Here is a 23,990-nt window from a genome sequence, read left to right as displayed (position 1 = left end):
CTGCTCTGATCTTTATGATGTCTTTCCTTCTGCTAACTTTGGGTTTTGTCTGTTCTTCTTTCTCTAGTTCCTTTAGGTGTAAAGTTAGATTACTTATTTGAGATTTTTCTTGTTTCTTGAGGTAGGCTTATATAGCTATAAACTTCCCTCTTAGAACTGCTTTTGCTGCCTCCCATAGGGTTTGGATCGTCGTGTTTTCATTGTAATTTGTCTCTAGGTATTTTTTGATTTCCCCTTTGATTTCTTCAGTGATCTCTTGGTTATTTAGGAATGGATTGTTTGGCCTCCATTTGTTTGTGTTTTTTACGTTTTTTCCCCTGTAATTCATTTCTAAACTCATAGCGTTGTGGTCAGAAAAGGAGCCTGATATGATTTCAGTTTGCTTAAATTTACTGAGCTTGACTTGTGACCCAAGAAGTGATCTATCCTGGATAATGTTCCGTGCGCTCTTGAGAACAAAGCGTAATCTGATGTTTTTGGATGGAATGTCCTATAAATATCAGTTAAATCTAACTGGTCTATTGTGTCATTTAAAGCTTCTGTTTCCTTATTTATTTTCATTTTGGATGACCTTTCCATTGATGTAAGTGACGTGTTAACATCCCCCACTATTATTGTGTTACTGTCAGTTTCCTCTTTGATAGCTGTTAGCAGTTGCCTTGTGTATTGAGGTGCTCCTGTGTTGGGTGTTGACTTGAAACTGTAGTTCCAGCTTCTAAACAAGATATTTCTTAAGCTTTATTAATATAAATAAAAAATAAAAGCCTTAGCATTCACTAGGTAGTTACTATGTAAAAGATAATGTAATAGAAATACACTCATATATTGTTTTTAAAATGCATTATCTCACAGCAACTTGTTTTCAGATAAGAAAATTAAGGCATACTTGGATTATTCAAATCGCTCAGGGTTGCAAAGCTAGTAAATGATAGCACTATGATTTAAGGTCAGGCCTCCCTGAATCCATAACCTATAATTTTTGACCACAAAATAAGGAGGAAACAGATCCTCCTTTTTTATATATTTACCTATATATAGGATTATCAGAATCAGTTCTTTAAAGATGAGAAGCCCTCACTGGGCTGAGCTCCTTGCTGGGAGGGGCCACATCATGTATCTCAGTCTTCCCAGTACTTATCCACCTACCAGATCCATGGAAGGGAATCACCAATGAGTGGGAGGAAGTATGGAAAAGGACAGAAGAGAGAATAGAGGTGGAGGTTACTACTTTCTGACACTTTGCTTCTGGAATTACAACTACCTATTTGTAGAAGTAGCGTCAAAATGACAGATGCATGATGCTACGTTTTATAAGTATTTACACAAATGGTATTTCAATGTAGGAATGCCCAGGTAAATTAATAATCCCCAAAGGTCTTACAACCTATGACAGAATATAATACTGATACTTTATTATTTGGCCAGGGTGGTGGGTAAGAGATAAAAATAAAGTGGAAAAAATGTAAGATGAAAGGATGGAGAATGACAGGGAATTGGACACAGAGGAATGAACATATAGATACAGAAAGATAGTGAGAAACCTATAAATGTGTCCCAATCTATGTAGTTAAATGGAAATCTATAAGGTGAGACTTCAACAGTGGATTTAATAGCCTCAAAACATGCCAAACTCACATATCCAAATGAAGTTGTATGGTTTTTCTAAGGCTAGATTTTAGAATTTTGAGTGATGTACTCTTGTTTCTATTCTCCAACTCAGTTTTCAAATTTACAACCAATGACAGGCTTTTTAAAATAAATTTCAAGAAATTGCTCAAATAAAATTTGGAGTCAGAACCTGCACTTTCAACTTTACTTACCTGATGCCAGAACTGTCACTTTTAAATGCTTCAGTGAATACTCTTCACATAGAAAAAATTACATGAAGGCAAATACTATATTCTCATTTGGTAAATGGAGAAAATCAGGAATAAGTGTAGCTGACTTGAGATGGGAGCACAATTATCCAAACTTTCAAGTTCATCATGTACTTAAAAAGCCCATGAAAACTTCAACAATTTCATTAAATGTCATGAATTTAAAACCTATATACTTAGAGGCTAGGGGATTTTATTGAATAAGTGAATTTCAATACCTATTGTGTGAAGACTATTTTATTAGTTTTCTTTGAAGAATAAAAAGTAATATAAGATATAGCTCCTGAACTAAAGGAATATTTTTATTCTTTTAAAGAGATAAGACATGCACATAATAAAAGCTAGAACAGTATTACTAGTGCCAGGGTCTTCTTTTCAGTTGATATGGTTCTTTGAGTACAAGAATGGAGACTTTTCTGGCTCACAGAATATTAGGAGGTTGTACTGATGTTGATCTCAGGGGTGAGTTATCAAAGAATGGACATCTATGAGTCAGAAACAACTCCTTTATCCAATGATATTTTACAATCCCTTTTGAATTACAGTCTTCCAATTTTAATAACTGCCAGAGGGAGGAGCCATATAACCTTTATAAATTTTGTAGACTTCTTTATCTTGATTAGTCTTTTATCTTCCCCTGGGCTCTCCACATCTTACATATTCATATCTGCAGCATCAACATCTCAACAAATATACCACAAAATATGCAGAATTCACATCATCAACTAAAGCAGTGATTCCTGACTTTACTTGAACACAGAAATCAACTGGGGTGCAGTTTACTGGGATTACCATTAACCTATTAGCTACTGCTGTGTAACAATATCACCACAAATTTAGCAGCTAAAAATAACACACATTTGATATCTCACTGTTTCTGTCAGTCAGGAATCCAAGCACAACTTAGCTGGGTAATCTTCTTTTTTTTTTTTTTTTTTTTTTTTTTATTTTATTATTTTTTTTTTTTTAATTTTTTTTTTTTTTTTTTGGTATGCGGGCCTCTCACTGCTGTGGCCTCTCCCGTTGTGGAGCACAGGCTCCGGACGCGCAGGCCTAGCGGCCATGGCTCACGGGCCCAGTCGCTCCGCGGCATGTGGGATCTTCCCGGACCAGGGCACGAACCCGTGTCCCCTGCATCGGCAGGCGGATTCTCAACCACTGCGCCACCAGGGAAGCCCGGTAATCTTCTTTAGGGTCTCTTACAAGCTGGCAATCAAGGTGTTAGCTTCGGCTGATATCTCATTTGAGGCTTACCTGGGAAAATATTTGCTTCTAAGCTTATGTAGTTGTTGGCAGGACTCAGTTCCTTACTGGCTGTTGATCAGAGCCCAGCCTTAGTTCCTTGCCACATGGTCTTCTCCATCTGGCAACTTATTTCATCAAAGCCAACCAAGGAGAGAGTCTATAGAGTCTGCTAGCAAGACAGAAGTTATAACATGTAACATAATCATGGAGGTGACGTCTATCACATTTGCCATATTCTGTTGGTTAAAAGCAAGACTTAGGTCCCATCTACACTCAGAGAGAAAAGACTACACAAAGCTGTAACTACCAGGAGGCAGGGATAATTGGGGGGATATCCAAGACTTATCTGCCATGCCTGTTGAATCAAAATGCCCTTTCCTGGGCTCTATGTTTTGTAACTTATACCTAGTCCCCAAGTAATTCTTATGATTTGGCAGATTTGAGAAACAATGAAGTTGGGAAAAGCTGAAAGCCAAAGCAAAATAGATGCAGGTTTTCAGTGTTGATCTGAATTTAAGACAAATGGACTTCTGGGTGTTGGAGTTCGTGGCATTGCTTAATCCTACAGAATCACAAGGAAAAAATATCCAGTTCACTGTCTATAATGCATCCCCCAAACCCAGGCATAATTCTGTAAATCACTATGGGATTAAGTGAAAATGATACAAAATCGTATAAGTACTCTTATACTTTATTGAAGTGGGTTACAAAGTGTACAGAAAGGAGAGCTCACTATAGAGGAACGTTTCATATGTTAGATGTAGCTTAAACTAGACCTGGATGGCCAGGTAGGAGTTCGATGGAGAAAGTAAGGAAAGGTGGAGAGGTGTGAGGAGTAAGAGGGAAGTAGGAATAAGGATAGTATGGAAATCAGTCCTTGTGGAGTAAGAGTTGTGCTGAGATGTAAGTAATATGCATGGTTATTTTGGAAGGCAAGTGAATCTGAGTCAAAGAACTTGTGACATGACCACTGAAATATCTATGCGTGAAGGTCCCCAGGCCGGATGGGACAAGTGGGACTCAAAAGGAAGCACTAGGGGAATCAAAGGAAGACAATTCTTTTTAAAAGGTATTATTTACAAAGAATATGTTCAATGCATAAGAATAGACCTAGGGACATTTGCGGCCTATCTGATGAGGGTACCATTGCAGAAATTTGATAGAAATAGAGGCTGACACCACATTCATGTAGCAAAGACACCTGCAATGAGTTATTTTACAGTTTATATTACACTATCGTGTGATATATTATGTAGTGTAATATAAAGTGATGAATTAATGCTTTTAAATAGAAGCTAGCTTAAATATTAGCTAAATATAATGTTAGAATATGAATATTTTACAGGGATACCTGGATCTGTTTGGGTGCATATTAGACTATCACCACTGAATACACTACAATTATTCATCCCCTAACATAGAGGATGAATGATACTATCAAATGATGGATTTTTTAATATTTGAGATACTAACTAGATAACCTACAGTTATCCAGAAATACTTTTGCTTTCTTTTTTTGTTTATTTTTGCCCAGGTGGGATGGACGGGGGGAAATAGTGTTGGATGGTTGGTATGGTAGTAGAGGATGTTATCCTAGCCCTTTTATCACTTAGCTTGGGTCGTGCTTAGCTTCATCATCTATGAAAAGACAGCAACAATACCCCTGCCAGCCTCACAGAATTATTACAGTAATCAAAAATGATCATTTATTTTTATAACACTTGAAAAATATAGGGCATTTTATGCTTTCCAATGTATTTTTATTATTTAAACACTAGCCAAAATAAACATTACTTATCTTCATTATTGGATACAGTGAAAATGATACAGTCTTGTTATCTGTCTTTTATGTTTTTCATCATGCTTATGTATTAGCACAAACCAATAATCAGGATTTATAGGCAGCAGAAGCCTCGCATTTTTAAAATATGGCAGATATTTTTATTTCTAATGGCTTATTCCGTTTTTAGATTTTGTACATTGAAGCAATTCTTTTTCTAAGCTTTGCAATACAAAAAAAAAATCATTACTTGCCAAACTGAATACTGCACTTTATAGATTGTGGATATATGATAATCCTTGAAAATTGTACTTGGGACACACGGATGTCTGGAAGCAGAAGTATAGCATGTACTCAGTACAGTAATCAAAGTTGTGTTCATTTATTCATGCAGCTTACATCTTGTTTTATACCTTGGACAAGAACATTCCAATTGATGACTGGGTTATGGAAACAATCAGTGGTGATCGGCTTACACATCAAATTATGGATCTCAACCTTGACACTATGTATTACTTTCGAATTCAAGCACGGAATGTGAAAGGAGTGGGGCCCCTCTCTGATCCCATCCTTTTCAGGACTCTGAAAGGTTTGAATCATTTCCTGTCATTTCGGGGTTTTTTCCTGTGGAGTTGTTATAAAATAGTTTTGGAGTCTGTGTTAGGAATTGCCTTAAACCATCTCTGTTGGCACGTGACTACAGTGGACATTCAAAAGAAATTAAAATGCAAATTAAAACCAGAATGAGCTATCACCTCAAGCCTGTTAGAATGGACATCATCCAAAAGACAAGAGACAACAAATACTGGCTTGACTGTGGAGAAATGGGAACCCTCGTGCACTGTTTGGGGAACGTAAGTTGGTGCAGCTACTATGGAAAACAGTATGGAGGTTCCTCAAAAAATTGAAAAAATATATCATATGATCTAGCAATTCCACTTCTGGGAATATATCCAAAGTAAACAAAACCACTAACCCTATAAGATATCTGCATCCCAATGTTCAGAGCAGTATTATGTGCAACAGCCAAGACATGGAAAGACCGTAAATGTCCACAGATGGATAAAGAAGTTGTTATATATGTAAATATATTCCATTATATATATATAATAATATATACAGTTATATGTACATAATGGAATATTATTCAACCATAAAAACAAACAGGGAAATCCTACCGTTTGTGACAATATGGATGGACCTTGAAGGTGTTATGCTAAGTGAAATAAGTCAGAGAGAGAAAGGCAAATACTATATGATCTCACTTTTATATGGGACCTAAACAAACAGATAAACACCAAACGCATAGAAAAAGATCAGATTTATGGTTACCAAAGGTAGGAGGTGATGAGAGGAGGAATTCAAGGAAGGTAATCAAAAGGTACAAACGTTCAATTATAAGATAAATAAGTACTAGGGATGTAATAAACACATGATAACTGTAGTTAACACTGCTGAATGATATACAGGAAAGTTGTTAAGAGAGTAGATCCCAAGAGTTAACACGAAGAAAATTTTTTCCTTTCTTTTTACTGTACCTATATGAGATGACAGATTTTAACTAAAGCTGTTGTGGTCATCATTTCCCAATATATGTAAATCAAATCATCATGCTGTATATCTTAAACTTGTACAGTGATGTACATCAATTATTTCTTAAATAATTGGAAAAAAATTGGAAACGAAAAAAAACTAATTAATTAATTAAAAGTTATCTTTTTATGCTGAAAGCCAGCATGTCAAAGAAAGATACATTATTACATTTTCTGCCATCAGCGCAAAGCGGACATATTTAACTTGACTTTTTTTCATTTACAAACCTTTTGGAATTTTGTACTGATTTCATGTATATGGACTGTATTCAAAATATAATGAAACAGTTTAGCCTTTTTATGTAAGGGAATAAAAATTAAAAAGCATTGTATTATGTGGGTGGCATACTATTGCCAATTTTAAATATTTCCTTTCAGGAACTATTGTCCTTATATATTAAAAGAAATTTTGATATAGCAAGGAAGAAAATCTCAAACAAAATTAATTTTTTTTTTTTAAGGACACAGGGTAGCAACATGAGAAAAATATCTTGTGGTATGATTACTAGAAGAAAACTTTACATGTTTGCAAGTGTAAAAATTACTGCTCAATTTAAGTACAATTATATGTTTATACAGAAAAATACTAAGACCCAAGTATGGTAACTACCTCATAATGATCTGCATATAAGTCCTTTCCATTTTAGAGCACAGTATTATTTTTCTGGAGGATGAATGATTTCAAGAGCCTCTAATATTTAGCAATTGAAAATAATTCAGATGTTCTATAGCTGATATTTAAAGATGTATATTTAATGTCTGATGTGTGTTATTTTAAAGGATACTTGGCTCTTAAATATGTTACCACATTATGCCCATATATCTGGCCAATAACTTAATAAAACATGACGGCAAACAACCAAAAAGTTAGAAACATGTATCTGATTGACATTTTTACCCATTTGCTTGGACATACTAAAGAATAGGCTTAGTATAACTAGGTAGTCTATTTTTCAATTCTCCTAGGAAAAGTATGCTAATAAATAGTAGACTTTTGAATTCTGGTGACTGAGCTATTCGAAAGCTACACAAGGTTTAAAATCAAACCATTTAGATTAAACTTAATGATATTTTATTATTTTACCCTATTCATGTGAGAATTGGTAAAGTTTTCTTGTTGAAAAATTTAAAATGAATGCAAGAAAATAGCTTCCTTAACTTGTTTAAAATATACAGATGATAATTACTTGGTAATGGCATGCACTTTTTTTTTTTTACTGTAAATTGTATCATTAATTAAACTTGCATGATGATCATTTTGAGTTTTTGTTTAGAGGAATGTTACAAATAACACTTTTAGAACACATTTATACAGCAAAACAATTATTTTCCATTTATTTCTGTGACTAATCAAAATAGTCACATTAACCGAATTCCTTATCAATTTTTTTTTCAATAGGGCATTGGCCTTGATATGAGAACTCGCTAACAAAACTGTTGATTTGAAATGTCAGCTTTCTTGATGGAAACTACCCAAATCTAATAATATTTCTCTTTCCCCACAGTGGAACACCCTGACAAAATGGCTAATGACCAAGGTATGGTGGTTTAATCTGTCATTTTTCCCTCCCTGAATCAATCTTATCTGTTAGAAATGTCAGTCATTATTTTCTATTCCTCTTTTCACCTGGGCCATACACCTGATGAAGCAGACACCAGTGAGATAATTAATCTTATTAATGAAGTTCTGCTTGGCTGAGGTTTTGGCTCTGATAGGGAGGATGTAAATTTTCTTGAGAGGAAATTGTTTTGTCTCCATTCTGAAGGACCAATTAAAATGTCAAGCTTCTTTGTATGAAATAAATTTTTAGTCTCTGTCTGCACTTCTGAATAATTCACATTAAGTATAATTAAGCTCAGCATAATTTTCAAGCTGCTCTTGCACCCTTTCATAAGCTCTGGATTAAAGTTCTATTGCTCGACAGAGAAAACTCATAAATCATGTGTACTTTTCCTCTACAATGAGCTTCTTTTAATACATAAAAACAAAGTTAGGTCAACTTTTTTTTAGGGCATTACTTCTGTTCATTTTGAAGCCAGAAAGCTTTCATTTCATGAATCGGGTACCAGTTTGACTTGCAGTATTTTATCCTCCTTCCATTCCTTTGCTAAAAGCCGATTTGTGTAGAGAAACAGGGGTGGTTTTACACAAAGGAAAATGGAGGTAAATCAGAGTTATCCATCAACTCTCAGGTGGATAAGAATTTATTACCATGATTTGTAGACTGATCTATTAGGATTCCATTCTTTTTTCACTAAGGTTAGTTAGTAGAATGCTAAAGGAGAAAAAGAATAGTTTGAGTTTTATTTTTTCAGGATGTTATATTCTTCAAAGAAGGGAGTGTTTGGAAATGATGGTTATAGTCAGTGTCATGAGTATTGGTTTCAGAGTCCACAGCTTGTATAGTTGTCTCCTGCTTTGGGCACCTGTCAACAAAACCTCTTTGTCAGCATCATGTCTCATAAGGCCTCCTGTTGTAGATTTCAGGAAAACATGCTTTTCAACAAGAATACTTTCCAACTATTGACAAATACTAAGCATCTGAATGTTAAGTGTCACTAACAGTAGCAGGTTATCTACATGAGTAGTATTATCTTTAATGATCTTGCGTTCAAGTTTATTTCTGGGTCCATATACCATCCCTTTGCTCAAGAGAACATGGCTAGGGCTTCACACAGGGAGTAATGGAAATGGTACAATACACAGAAATGTCCACCCAGGGTTCATGTTTCCATTAATCACCTAGCTGTTCCTGCTTATACTTAAAATATTTTCGTAAAGCCAATATCTACTGAACAGTAATATTTGTAAAACTACTAATGATAGGGGCTTCCCTGGTGGTGCAGTGGCTGAGAATCCGCCTGCCGATGCAGGGGACGTGGGTTCGTGCCCCGGTCCGGGAAGATCCCACATGCTGCGGAGCAGCTGGGCCCGTGAGCCATGGCCGCTGAGCCTGTGCGTCCGGAGCCTGTGCTCCGCAACGGGAGAGGCCACAACAGTGAGAGGCCCGTGTACCACAAAAAAAAAAAAAAAAAAAAAACAAACTACTAATGATAAATAATTGGCAGTTAGTTTGTATTCACTTAGGCAAATTAAATAATAGTGCTAGACAAATTCAAGCTGGAATAGTTAATTAGCAGAATGTATTATTTCAGTTCAAAAATAATTAAAACAACATCACATAGTTTCCTTAAGTGAATTTGGAATTTCCACAGGCAGGTAACTCCCAATTTTTGAAATTATATTTAGAAAAAGTATGCATAGAGAAAAAGAAAACGCATATTTTTTTTTAAGTAACTGAACCAGATAAAAAGTTATATTATTAGCCATTTGGGTGACAACATCCTAAGCTTCTCAATAAGTGGGTTTCCAGTTGTTTCTGGATTCCTTTTAACTGTTTTTTTGCTATTACTTTTTAAGTTAACTGTTTTGCTTAATAATATTTTCAGCTACCAAGAAATATATTTTGTATAGTCTCTCCAGTCACACACACTCCATGGATTTTACTCAGATTTTCATATTGACAGTGAAATAAGATCAATTACTGGGAACAAAAAGAATTCCCAAGAATTATTTCCAGTGCCTGAGTGTGTTAATATATTGGGGAAATTGTTCTTTTCCTTCATCTAACATTACTTAAAAAGATTCTGTCACATATTATACTACTCGGTCCCATATTCAATCACCGCTGGTATAGAGTTGGTCAAATTGATAGGTTCTAAATTTTACATCAAACTTAAATTACTTGTAAAATTAAGACAGAGTGACAACATGTAATTTAGTGATTATAGGTAAGATCTTTACATTTTCACAAGAAAGCATATAAAATTTATTGGCAGTTAAGAACTCTTTGTAAACAATATCAGTCATCTGAGTTGATGACCAAGTGCACAGAAAATAACCCAGTTTAAAGATCTCTCTAAGAATGGTGAAAATAATAGGAAAAAGCTGCTCTGAATGTTCCCACTCTCAGCACATAGCAAATCAGTGGAATATGCATTATTGTGCTCGCTGTTAGACCAATTTGCCCCCTTCCCACGCAGAATGGTCCCACTGTTACATTTATGGCAAGCACTGAATTTCTGTTGAGAGAAAATTTGCTCAGAGAGAAAATTTAGCACCTTGGGTCAGAGTTAACCTTGCAAAGATGAATCCTAAATAGAAAAGCAAGAGATCGAGTTTGACTTATATGAGAGGAAGTGAGAAAAGTTTTGATTGTTTTTAAAAAGTATCTCTGTGGTCTCTTGTCACAGTTACTTTCCGTTGGCATCTACTATGTGCCCTGAAGAACATAAATGTGAAAACAAAAAGTTGATTATATTTGAATCACGTGTGATTTGGGGAAAATATTTTCTTCTGAGTAATAGTAGTACTAGTATGAAAATAAAAGATGATTTATATAGGACTCCTTTTCCCCTTTACATAAGTATAAATTGATTATATCTAGCATTTGCTTATCTCTTGTTCCACATCTTAATTATTTCTCTATTGGCACAAGTGACCAATAAGTTTTAAAGTGATCATGGGATTTTAGAGATTAACCACAGATTTACTCTTTTGGAGGGTCCGGCAAGGTAGGGAAATTATATGGGTTATGTGAAGTGAGTGGAAAAGATAGAGAAATCCTCTGCTTTAGACAATTTTCCTTTTTTATTTTCCATATTTTGGTAAAAACCCTGTCAGTTTGTCTGTGTCTGGGTGGGCGTGTATAATGGTAGAATTAATCCTTATGGAGCTCTCACCATCAGTCGCTGTTCTAAGAACTTAACTTGTGTTAAGTCATTTAATTCTCATAACAATACTGTGAAAGAGTTGCTATTATTGTCTCTGTTTTAGTGATATAGAAGCTGAAGCTCAGAGAGTTTAAGTGATTTGCCTGTAGACACACAGCTAGGAAGTAGCAAGGCCATGATTCAAACCCAGACAACCATATTGCAAAACCCATTTTGAACCACCAAGTGTCTCCATCACTATATGCTACGTATATACATACACAACCACACACACACACACTTTTAACATATATCTATAAAGTTTCTGTATCTAAAGTGGGAGTATATTTTCCCAATATCAACTTTTCTTTCCCCAACTCTGTGAATATTCTAGAGAACAAAACAAACAGCTCTCAATCTGGGGTCATGTTATAAGTGGGAAGCCACAACACTGAATATATGATACTGATGGTTCTTTATCTCAGGAAACATGGGGATGGTGCTAACTCCACTGTCTTGGTCAGCTCGGGCTGCCAAGACAAAATACCATAGACTGGGTGCATTAAGTAACACATTTATTTTCTTGTAGTTCTGGAGGCTGGAAGTCTCAGATCAAAGTCTGGCATGATTGGTTTCTGGTGAGGGCTCTCTTCCTGGCTTGCAGACAGCTGCCTTCTTGCTGTGTCCTCACATGGTGAAGAGAGTATGAGCTCACTCATGTCTCTTCTTATAAGGACACTAATCCTATCAGATCAGGGCCCCACCCTTCTGACCTCATTTAACCTCAATTACTTCTATAAAGGCCCATATCTCCAAATACAGTCACACTGGGTGTTAGGAATTCAACATATGAATTTTGGGGGTGGGAGAGGACATAATTCAGTTCATAGCATCCACTTTCAAGAATCAAGCTGTTCTTTCACTCTTTTACTGATTATCTTTCTAGATTTTCAAACGAGGAAGCAGAAGGTAATGTTTTACAAAAGGTCACTCAAATATAGTGGCAGGCAGAGTTGGAACTCAAACATGTTTATCTCTGACTCCCACAGTATATAGTCTTTCCTTTGTAGACTGTTTCTATACTTACAAAATAATTGGCTTTTTGTTTTTTGACAATCAGCTTAAACCTTTTAGAGTTTCTCACAGAAGCATTTATAGAAGCTTCTTGTTTTGGGGTTGCAGTGGAGGTTAGCAGTAACTATAAACTATGACCAATTCTTGAAAGTGATGATTAGGTCAAATTTTTAATCTTAAAGGACTGTCTTTGCATCCTTAGATTCCATTTAACCCCAAAATGTTGTTCTCCACTTTGAGGTGTCCATAATGTAAAAACTGGTAATTCTTAGCATGAACACAAATGTTTTCAATTTCATGTGTGTTTCCATGCCTACCCAATGGGGCAATAGAGTAGGTGCTGTGACCATGACATAGTACCATAAAGAGGGCAGGAATCTTCAAGAAATGATCTGTGTCATTGCTGATATGAATCATGAAGAAAATGCTTGCTTCAAGCACTATCAAGTGTCTTTAATTCTCCATGGCCTGCAGAGGGGTGATGTAAAACAGGAGGCCTGGAAAAGAGGCATAAATTCACAGACCAGTTTTTAGATCCAGATGAAGTCGGCCTGCTGAGAACGGCCCTCCCACCACGGAGAGAGAATTACTCTCCTCTGAATCGTGGTAATGGCTGGTAATGCTCTGGGCTTTCCCATCAGCATCATTCAGTGTGTGCTGGAAGAGAACCAGAATGGAATCAGATGCCCAATATTCTAGCACCATGCTCTCACTGAGCACCTGTGTAATTTTGGGCATGTGACTGAACTCTTCTCAGCATCCTCACCTGTAAAATGATGACTTTCGCCCAAATTATCTTTGATTTCTTTTAAGTTTTCAGATGATCAAGTTTTAGGATTGGTATTAAAATTTGAAAACACCTAAGCATAGCACGGCATCTTCGTGTAGGGTAGCACTTCACATTTCAGCATTCCCACTGTGCATCCATCACTCTTGTGTGCACTGTTCATGTTCTATCATATTTCGTTCTGACAACGTCCTTACAGATGCAGAAAATAAAACACCAAGAGGTTAAATCTTGCCCAAACGCTCACAGTATGTAAGTGGTTAGGCTGAGATATATACCCAGGCTAACTAACTTGAGAATCTCTGCTCATACCAATGTATAATTTCCGGAAATGCACTGAGTTAATCGACTCCTACTTTGTTATCAAGATAATGAAACTTATACATCCTCCCCAGAAATTCACCCAGTTTAAAGGTCTTTGTTTTTCCTCCATAAGGGTATGCAGGCCAAGTGCTTAACACTACACCTGCCATTTTACACCTCAGCAGATTTAATCTCATGAATAAACAGAATGTTAATTGTTTCCAATTTCAGGGAAATAAGGTTTTCAAGGCAGTCTAGTCAAGCTTGGAATTTAGTTCATGCAATCCAGATTTTGCAGGGTTTGGATTACAGCAACCAGGCTGCTGTTTGAAAAATTGAAACCTTTAGCACCATTTGATGGGAGTCATTTAATTGAAAATGAAACCTCTTTTTAGCCTATTATCGTGTGTAGTTTCAACTCATTTATTACTCAGCTGCTTGCTACAGCCCCTTGAAAAAGCTATTCTCACATGTTTTTCTCAGCTCCAGAATTCTGCAATTCTGGAAATTATGACTATGGTGAGAAAGTGGAGGCAAAAAAACCACAAGTAATGTGCTTTTGATAAAATGTTAAGATGCTTATCCTGTCCCTAGCAAGCAGTTCAAGAAGCTGCCTAGTCAACCTCTCAGGAGTTTTTATGTTTTAATAGGTCAAGAAGCTGCCTAGTCAACCTCTCAGGAGTTTTTATGTTTTAATAGGTAACTTTGGAAGAAAAAAAAAGGATTCAGTGCTCGCAGAGCTTGACATACATGATTCATGGTATAATTTTAATCTTCTCAGACCTAAAAGATAGACATTTTCATTAATACAAAAAGATATCTTTCTCTCTTTTTTTTTTTTTTTTTTTTTTTTTTTTTGCTGCGTGGCATGTGGGATCTTAGTTCCCCGACCAAAGATCAGACCCATGCCGCAGCACTGGAATTGCAGAGTCTTAACCACTGGACCACCAGGGGAGTCCCAAATGATTTCTTAGACAAGTTCTTATTGTAAGGCCTACCATGTTGCTGAGTGTCCTTCTTTGCTGTAGACATCAGCCAAATATCAAGTTCCTAGCTTTATTTTCTGCCCACTTCTATCAGTCCTGGATTCTGCCTCCTCAGTTTTCTTTCTGAAACATAGATGGTTCACTGTTTCTCATGGAATGAAGTCAGTTCTTTGACCTCAAGGTCCTGGCTGTCTGACCCCCAATTCCCCCTTCTAGCCTCACGGCCAGTTTATCCCTCCACATATGTCACAGTCTATTAGCAAAGATCCACAAATCACTCCTGGAAAAGTGTATTTTTAGAACTCCATGCTCTAACTGGTACTGTTCTCTCAGTCTCAGCAGTACATTCTCCCTTTCTTTACTGAGAGAGGTCCTCATCTTTTAAGACTCCTTCTCGATTGTCTTTTGTCCAAGAAGCCTTACTTAACTTTCTGGTCTTTTATTCTTCTGTGTGTCCATAACACCCAGTTTAGTCCTTGCTATGTTGTCCGTTTCTTATAGTTAACCATTTTGATTCCCAACCTCTTCAGGTTGTGAATTCTTTGATGGCAAAGGGCCAGTCTCATTGACATTGTCATCCCTGCCTCCAAGCACCCCCAATCTCTAATTGTGAATCTCTCATATTATAGTTTCCAGATAAGTATTTGTTGAATTGAATTATGACACAAATCTTTGGGAAACAGTCACAGAGTAATCTGGAAAGACAGAATTTACCATCTAATCCAGAGTATAGTTTGGAGAACCCCAAAATAATAGTGCTCATAGCTGTGGATACTGTACAGTCAGTCCTCCCTATCTGCCTGTTCCAAACCTGCAGATTCAACCAATGTTGGATCCTGTACTATGTCTATGATCTATGAGATTTGAGCATCTGCAGATTTTGGCATCCGAGGCAAGTCCTGGACCCAATCCCTGCAGGTACTGAGGGATGACTGTATATGTGATTGATCTTGGGGGAGATGAAAGAGATGCAAAAATATTTTTCCAATAGGGAAAATGTATCTTTAATATTCATCTATTAAATTAAAGCTAAACAGAAAGACACCAAGTTCTCTGTGATTCAGGAAATGGTGATCACATTTGCAGATGATTCTGACCCACTGTGCCCTTTTCTTTACCACCACCCTTCCTGTCATTTCTTGTTAGCAGAAAATTTTTACACTTGCCTTTCACCAGCTGCTTGTAATTCTGTGTATGTAAAGGAGAGAATCAAAACTAATGGGTGCAAATGAGTTTTTGAAATTCCAAATGTGCAATATGAAAAGAGTTGGACTCATTTTTGACCACTCTTTTATAACTATTTACCTAGCACTGTGTTGGGTGTGGTGAAACATAAGAAAGAAGTCCAGTTCCATGGGTTCATTTTCAAGGACATGCAGTATAGTTAGGATATAAAGACTCCCAGCCCAATATGAAAAGTATGAAATGCTAAAGCAGGTGGTACCATCTGAGTATATATGTTATAGGGTTTTAGATGGGAATCACTGTGAGTAGCAGCAGAAAAGACTTCTTAAAACACAAGACTGAACTTGAAATATGTGACTAGAACTTGAGAGAGCACAAATGACTACAGAGGGAAAGATTACTTGAAATTTTATTTAGAAAAATCCTACAATGGGAAAATCAAGAAACTGCTCAATTAGTGAGGATTGCAGGATGTGTTCAGGGCATAATTAGGACACCACTGTGCAGAGAAGTACACTACGGTTAAGATATAAATTGGTAACCAGGTTTTGCTTTTTCTCTCTCCTCCGACACAGTAGTTCTTAGGCTTTTTTACTTTTCAGTACATTGAGTACCTACTGTTACACTGGTTATGAAGACCAGCAGTGCTCCCCTGGGTCCAGAGCCCTGCAAACCACATTCACTTTTGGCTGCCAATGCTGATCACATCTTACTTTTGGGAAGGAGGAGTCATGAGAGTGTGGGTCAGGGAGAGGAAAGAAAAATCTGGAATAGGAATAGGGCTTCAATATCTATCATCTTCAAAGAATTTTCCTAGCTTTATCTGTCGACTTCCGTTATGCCTCTTCTGAAGGGTCACCTTCATTTGTCCCAGTGCTCTGAATGGTGACAAACAGAACTATTTTGTTTCTTTTCCAAAGTCTGTTGTGTTTTGTGTGTCCTATTGAGAGTGGAGCCACCACCTCAAGTCACACCTACACCACTAAACCCTCACACTACCATAAACTCTAGGAAGTGCTCTAATTTCTGTCCAACTCACTGTGCATTCATCTTTCATTTATTAATTTGCCCGCTAAGGAAAATAATAATCATCATCAGAATCAGGCAGATTCAGCCACTTAAAATGAGTATATTAGTTAGTCTTTCTGAGCCACAGTTTACTCTTCTATAAAATGGAACTAATAATATCTATGTCATGGATTCATAATTAATATTATTCTCACCCTATTTATTACAATGGTTTATACTAATTAATTTTTTCTTCACACTCAGCTAGAATAATATTCCTAAATGCATATTTAATTGGGTCACTTTTCTGCTTAAAATAGCTTCAGTGGATCTCTGTCCCCTATGAGAAAAATTCCAGACACTTTGATAGAGCATATAAGCAGTTTTATTATTTCATCTCTGCCTATTTTTCTATGCTTACCCAGTTCATTCTTTTCTACCTGATACCTTTCCACTCATCCTTTAATTCTCAACTCAGATATCACCCCTAAAATACCTTCCATCATTTTTCTAGGTAGAAATAGTCAATCGTTCTGTTTTTCCATTGTGTCACCTACTTATAATTTTTTAACTTTTGGATATTCCAGTATATTATTATTATTCACTTAACATTTTCTCCTCACTAAATTATGAGCCTCTGCAATAGTCATTTTATATCCCTAATTCTTAGAACAGTGAGTGATCCACTCAACACATATGTTGACTAGATGGATGGAGCATGGACAGATATATGAATGAAGAAATTTTGTGCTCCAACAGTGTTATTATTTACACATACTAGCAGTGCAGCCATCAGGATGCTCACATTCTAGTGTTTTCATACTATGGTTGCAACTTCCCAACATGCAGTCACTTGAAGAAGAAAAGAGCATTCATGCTCTTCTGTTACTTCTCCGTGTACTACTTGGCAACTTCACTGAAACACAAACATACCTCACACTGCTTTTTGGATAAGCTTGTGGACCATCCAATTGGGACAGGCTTTCATGGATCATCAGTAGCCTTTGAGAACAGTTCTCCTTTATAATGCACACAAGACTGCCTCATCCTCCATGTTGCATCTGGTAAATGAATTGGCTCTTGGGAAGACCTAGTCATCCAGGAAAGTGTCCACGTTTAGAGAAACAGGATGCTTTCTAGATTTTCATAAAGACTGTACTGCATCTAAAAGTGATTTCTTAGACCCATATGCTGGCCATTATTCCAGATACACTACAAGAAAGAATGCATTCAAGGAGATTATTGTGAGTGGAGACAGTTCAGAGACCATCCTGTTTCAAGATATCAGTAATATTATTAAGTCATCTTGGTTTTTTATTCTCTTAACAATTCAATTTTAACAGAAGTTTCACTCTAAACTTATGTGAATAGTAATTGCAATAACTAATAAACTTATTTAGCTTTTCATATGTAGAAGCTTATGACATATGTGATCAGAAGCAGTTGACAAGTTTTCATTTGCAACCAGATAAATGGACACAGGCTAATTGTAGTTAAAGTCCTATAGATAAGAATGTATGGACTCCCCTTACCTGAAATCTTTAATGAGGCCAACTTCTTTCCTGTGAGCAGAAGATCTTGGACAGGTACTTTGGTTGATCTGGACAGGTACTTTGGTCTCCTGGTGTTTGCCTTTTGAGTCCATTGTCCCTTGCAAGATGTTGAAAATGAGTGGTGGTAGAATTCATAAGAGTAACCAATGTGCTTCTGAAATATTTCATAATACATACATATGTGTATATATGTATTTCATATATATATATATATATATATATATATATATATATATGTTTTCTTCTTCTCTTTTCTTTGACTGACCTCTGCCATCATGCTCAGAAATCCAGATACCAGTTGGTCTGGCCTAGTGCTGCCTTTATTCTTGCCTAGTGCTGCTTTTATTTTGGTGCTTGCAAAAGAAGAAGAGGGAAATGTTTGTAAACTTTTTTTCTGCTTTAGAACATCACTCAGGCAACGTTCTTTACCCATCATTTGCCACATTCTGCAAACGATTACACATATGCCTCAGGAAATCAGGACCCAGAATCAAACTGTGATGTCAACCAAGAGCCAGGAATTAAGGGTTTATTTGTTAAATTGTTCATGTCTAGGATAAATATAATTTCCATTTTGTCCAGGAGTGTCCTAATTGATACCTGGGTCCAGGCAAAATTGATAATAGTACCTTCTATCACTCTCAAAGTGCCTTGATTTTCATAATAGCTACACAGTCACTGTTCATAACATTCGTATGTGAAATTGTAATCTTATATTTTAGATTGCTTTCTGAGTATTCTTAGAAAATGAATTTGCTTCTCCTCATACTCTATTTATATTTTATGGCAGAAAGGCAGAAATTGGAACTCCCAAAGAACTGCCTCTCATGTTCAAGGAGAAGATGGACAATGGGGTATTTGGTTCTTTTGCACTGTGTCTGACTCAGAGTAGGTCACCAAATGCATTCCCAAAAATTGTTGCTCATAGACTTGACACAATATTTGTTAAGCACTAGGCCTCAATATATGGCAGGCATGTCAGCTGCCCTTACATATGAAGTAATAACATTGTACTTTCTTTTAATCAATGAACTTTCATTCATGTTAACTTGAAAACAATGTGTTGAACCTGAGGAGAGGGTGAGAAGAGCTCATGAGTTTTTCCTATTAGTATATGTTTGAAATATCCTAGGCATAGGTTATGATTTTGCTTTCTGGTTTTTAGATGCCCTGATGCCTTTGTTCAAAGTCAGCAGTATTAACTGTATGGTAAATCGCTCTCTTAGCCACATTTGTCAGCCTCTGAAGAATCATCTGGTTTAAATATGTCTCAATATGATCTGTGTATTGGACAGTAAAACTGTATCCATGTGGCATCAGTGCATTATCTTTACCCACTGGTATACAAGACATAAAATCAATGCACTTTGCTTCGTTATCACCAGAATTATTTTCAGAGAACCAATTCTAAGATCAAGAACATATCTCAGTGCTCTGCATCCTTGGGAGGATATATACTGAATGTTTGTTAGACAACCAATCTGTCCGTTTGATTTAGATTATGGTCCATATCTTGGAGTTGATTGTGTGGGTGCCATTCTGAAGGACCCTCTGTTAGCCCCATTCACGGAGGATGGATTAAAAATAGGTTAGAACTACCACGTTCAGCTTTCTCCGTGTCCTCTGTAGATTAATTTTCCATTCACTCCTCCCTAAACTTATAAACATCCCCTCAGAAAAACCACTCTAGAACTGAAATTCCTGTTGAATTCATCTTTTCTAGGTGCTAAAAATTTTTTATCATGGGGAATATTCTTCATCTTCCTATGTGTGCTAAAAGTAGGAGTTTAATGTAAACATTATACTGTTTAATTTTACACACATACACACACACCCCCCACAATAAAAAAATACAGAAGTAATATTTTAAGTGATAATGTAAGAACAAGAACATAGAGATTAAGGTGTATAATAGTAATAACTTCAAATGTGTTTACATTATTAACACATTACAAAGTATTCTAATTCAGTTTAGTCACTTATCAAGTATTGAGAACAGAGTGTAAATGTCACTTTGGTAAGCAGCAAGAAATATAATAGTAAGCTTACTTCCTAAAGGAATTCATATTACCTCTGCCCATTTTCCCCTCAATCCAGAGAGTAACTGTCAGGGAAATCATGGAGACTTTAGCTTTTGCTTAAGGGACTGTATGTCTCTTGACAAAATAGAATGATCTATCCCTTAAATAAAATATAAAAAGTAACTCTTTAAATGACTCTTTCATGTATAATATTTTAGGAGTGCAAACCAAGGGGAGGAGCATGGATTTTTTTGGTTTGGACCTTCCTTAGAGGTACCTAAATAAAATAAATTTAAAACTATTTAAACTATTTTGAATAACTCTAAAAAGATGCAGTCTTCCTCATTTTAAAGTCAGACATGGGACCATTTTCTTTGTTTTATTTTTATTCCTGAAGCCACCATTCTTTGGTTTCAAAACATTTTGAAAAGTAGAAAACGTTTGCTTTAGTTATCAAAACTTTCTGGAAGAAGTGATTTTTTGATGAAATTATCTGAATGAAATCCATGGTTGGTTAAGTGATACATAAATTCATTACTCTTCATCATCTTAATTCTTTTCCTCACCCTCATTTCTATTATTAATGACCTATGGATACATAGTAACAAAAGAGTTCTTCTTTATATTCTGTAAAATATATTAGTATATTCATATAGTACATTTTGATTCCTGAGTTCATATAAAATCATATTATTAATTCCATAATAAAAAAAGAAACTACGCATTCCCAGTTTTTTGAACTACATTGAACTCTATTTGAATAATTAAAAATAAAACACATATACATTGAAATGTATTATATTACTTCCACAGATGTCATATTTAGATATCCATGTGTTCATTTACTTATTTGGAATTTTTAATTTTGAAAAACGTTAGAGATTTAGTATAATAAGCAAAAAAAGAAATTCAGGGATTTTAAGATAAATTTAATTGTGCAACATGTAACGTAAGACTAAAAATAATGCATTATCTTTTATTTGCATGTAGTTCTTTTAATAATACTATATAAACAAAAAACATTTTCAATTAAATCTAATAGTGATTTCATAGTAATAGTAAATCAATGCAGTGATAGTGATTTTATAGTAAGAATTAACTTATTCTTAAATCTTTAAAGTCACAATAAGTTAAAAACTATCTGCAGTTATAGCTAATATTAACCATAAATAGGCCTGTATCGGATTTGGATACCGTGAGCCAACTCTGTCTGTCATGGCAGGTTCCATATCTGATAAATCTTTTTACACTACCCTTTCCCTGAGGATCTAGGACTGTGCCTTGCATATAGTAGGTACTTAATACATTTTTGAATGAATTAGTATCAGTTTTATGCTCCATTAAAAAATTTAAGACCTCTGGGATCTAACAGTAGTTTTTATATCTTTGCATTAACTGACTTTTCATCTTCCAGAGCCTAATTAGTTCTCTATTTCCCTTAATCAGTGCTTATGAAATTTACCAAGTTAACTAAACACATCTAATATTCCCAACAGGAATCATTTATTGCTTTAGTGGCCTAAGTGACGGGGCTGTTAGCATCTCTTTGGCTGACTGCTTTGCAATCTAGTTGCTTTCAGATGTGAGAAAAGTAATCTTAACATACAGAACTTCTCTCTCACTTCACCTCTTCCAACGTTGATCTGGCAATGTCCCGTGGGCAAAGCTTATCCTCCACTTATTGAAACCCCAGATGTGTCAGAGTCACACAAGCAAGGTATTTGGGAAAGGGGTTACGCTTATCAGTCAACCCCCCAAAATTTTCACAACTGCTGCTTATTTCAGTTGCTCCTCCCCAATCACCCACCGCCACACACACACACACACACACACACACATTGGAGCCCCCATCCTAATTCCCACTTCTTTATATACCCAGAGTCATTGGCCAGCAGATTTTAAATGTACCAGTTTACCCTGAAAACAGAATATGATGTGATTGAATTAATTTATCATTGCTTGTTGGAAGCTTAGCACTCTTAGTTCAGCTCTGACAATATTGAAAGAATTTTTTTTAATTGTGAATGCATGGTCTGGTAACAAGATTTGAGTTGTTTCTTCACAACTCTTTTGCAAATAAAATGATGAGCTCTTGGAAAAGCTTTATTAAGAAGAGTGTTTGGTGTGCAAAGGAACGTCACAAGAGCAGGACTTGGAAGTCTTAAAAAAGAAAGAGAAAATCTATATATGTGAGAAAAACAACCAATGTTATCGTAGCTAGCTGCCCCAGCTGGCTTCCTCGACATCACCCACTGATTATAACTGCTTTCACAAATAACACTCCGAAGTGTATAAAGAATTAGCTGTAGTCTTGTACGTGTTTGAGTATAGTTTCAACTCCCAAATGTTTTTTTCGAATAGGTATTCTAGAACTCAAAATCTAACCAAATAATCACAGTTCTACAAATGTACCAATAGAAAAGAGGATTACCTGTAGTGAAAAACTATTAATTAAACATGGATGATAGTATAATTATTTCTGGCTCATTTCTCTTAAAGCCTACTTTTACAACTGTTGAACACCTAATAGAAGGCAGTGGTTCCAATTGTGTGCTACTAGAGAAACCTTCCTTCTTTCTTGGTGTGTTTATAAGAAATATTCAGACCATGTGGGCTGTGACACGCCCCCTACTCTTTATTCCATACCCAGTAGCTCATTCCCAGGTACCTATTTGGCACATAACACAAAGACTACTCAAAGCCCACTTGTAAGGCAAAAAGTACTGTCCCCTGGTACAGTAATAATGATACTTTGCCACAGAGTCATGTCCAATGGCAACAGTGTAGACTGGACCTCTTATAACATGAAGGAGGTGGGCTCTGTCACTCTAGGAGCCAACACCACCATTCCTTCTGTTCTGAGATGTTCAAGACAGCAACACTTACACTAACAATGCTGCTGTACCTTTTGGTGATACGTTAACAAGAGTATTGGAGAAAAAAGGGGGGGGGGTCAGCTTTTCAGTGAGGAATTGAATTTAGCTTGTTTAAAAGAGTATTTTTGTGACAGATTTTTCTCACGTATAGAAAATAACATTTTCTTGCAAAGTATACTGGTATCATTCTTTTCAGGCTTTCTTTGAAGTGGACAAAATAGTCTTATTCAGTTGTTTGTGTATTTTAAAATATTTGTTAGTTTTTGTCTATTTTGTTTCATTTGTGCTTTCATGTTGCAGGTCCACTAACTTTCTGGTATATTTTCCCTATAAACAGGTCGGCATGGAGATGGAGGTTATTGGCCAGTTGATACTAATTTGATTGATAGAAGCACTCTCAACGGTAAGTATATAAATTAGGTTCTATTGGATTTGTTATATTAATTAAAATTGTTAATTCTAAAGTGTCTGAGGCAAATTTTCTATTGACTGCAAGTGCCACGAACCCCAGACTTAGGATTTTAGTGGGAATAATAGGAACGTGAAATTATTAACAAACCTGGAGCATATTCCACCAGGAGACAATGCTGATGAGAGTTGACAAGTACACAAAACAGTCAGAAAAGTCCAAGCATAGAGAATTTTATAAATGATGCATGGCTGTTAACTATCTAGGTTTGAAAGTACTATATATATTTGAAATCTTTCTACAATTTTATTGTAGAGAGGTGACTGTTTCAGTCACCACTCAGTTTCATAAACTGAAGTTAGTGGGACTTTTTCAAGAGTCAGAGTGCCAGGAAATTAAGAGGCAATCGGAATATGGACAATTGAGAAAGAATAATTATTTCCTCACAGTTTCCATCCACTACTGAGCAGTGGTTATGTATGTTACAGGTGAAGCAATTGTAAGCCAAAGACACAGAACAGTATACTCTCTTAAACACTAATCTTGGATAGAATTGTCAAATGGAACAACTGAAAATACCG

The 23,990-nt window shown here is 36.0% G+C and overlaps 1 protein-coding gene across 3 annotated transcripts in view; it reads left to right on the top strand.

The window, feature by feature from the left end:
* The window catches only part of DCC (DCC netrin 1 receptor), a 1,166,577-nt gene that overhangs the window by 1,028,824 nt on the left and 113,763 nt on the right, over positions 1 to 23,990 (top strand). For all 3 annotated transcript variants that reach the window (XM_067014926.1, XM_067014925.1, XM_067014924.1), the window contains 3 exons: positions 5,297 to 5,491; positions 8,000 to 8,032; positions 23,338 to 23,403. In XM_067014926.1, coding sequence (XP_066871027.1) covers positions 5,297 to 5,491; positions 8,000 to 8,032; positions 23,338 to 23,403 — 294 coding nt within the window. The remainder of the gene's footprint in view (positions 1 to 5,296; positions 5,492 to 7,999; positions 8,033 to 23,337; positions 23,404 to 23,990) is intronic.

Source organism: Kogia breviceps, chromosome 15 (genome assembly GCF_026419965.1).
Source record: "Kogia breviceps isolate mKogBre1 chromosome 15, mKogBre1 haplotype 1, whole genome shotgun sequence".
Classification (NCBI taxonomy): Eukaryota; Metazoa; Chordata; class Mammalia; order Artiodactyla; family Physeteridae; genus Kogia; species Kogia breviceps.
This window is presented reverse-complemented; position numbering and strand designations above follow the sequence as displayed.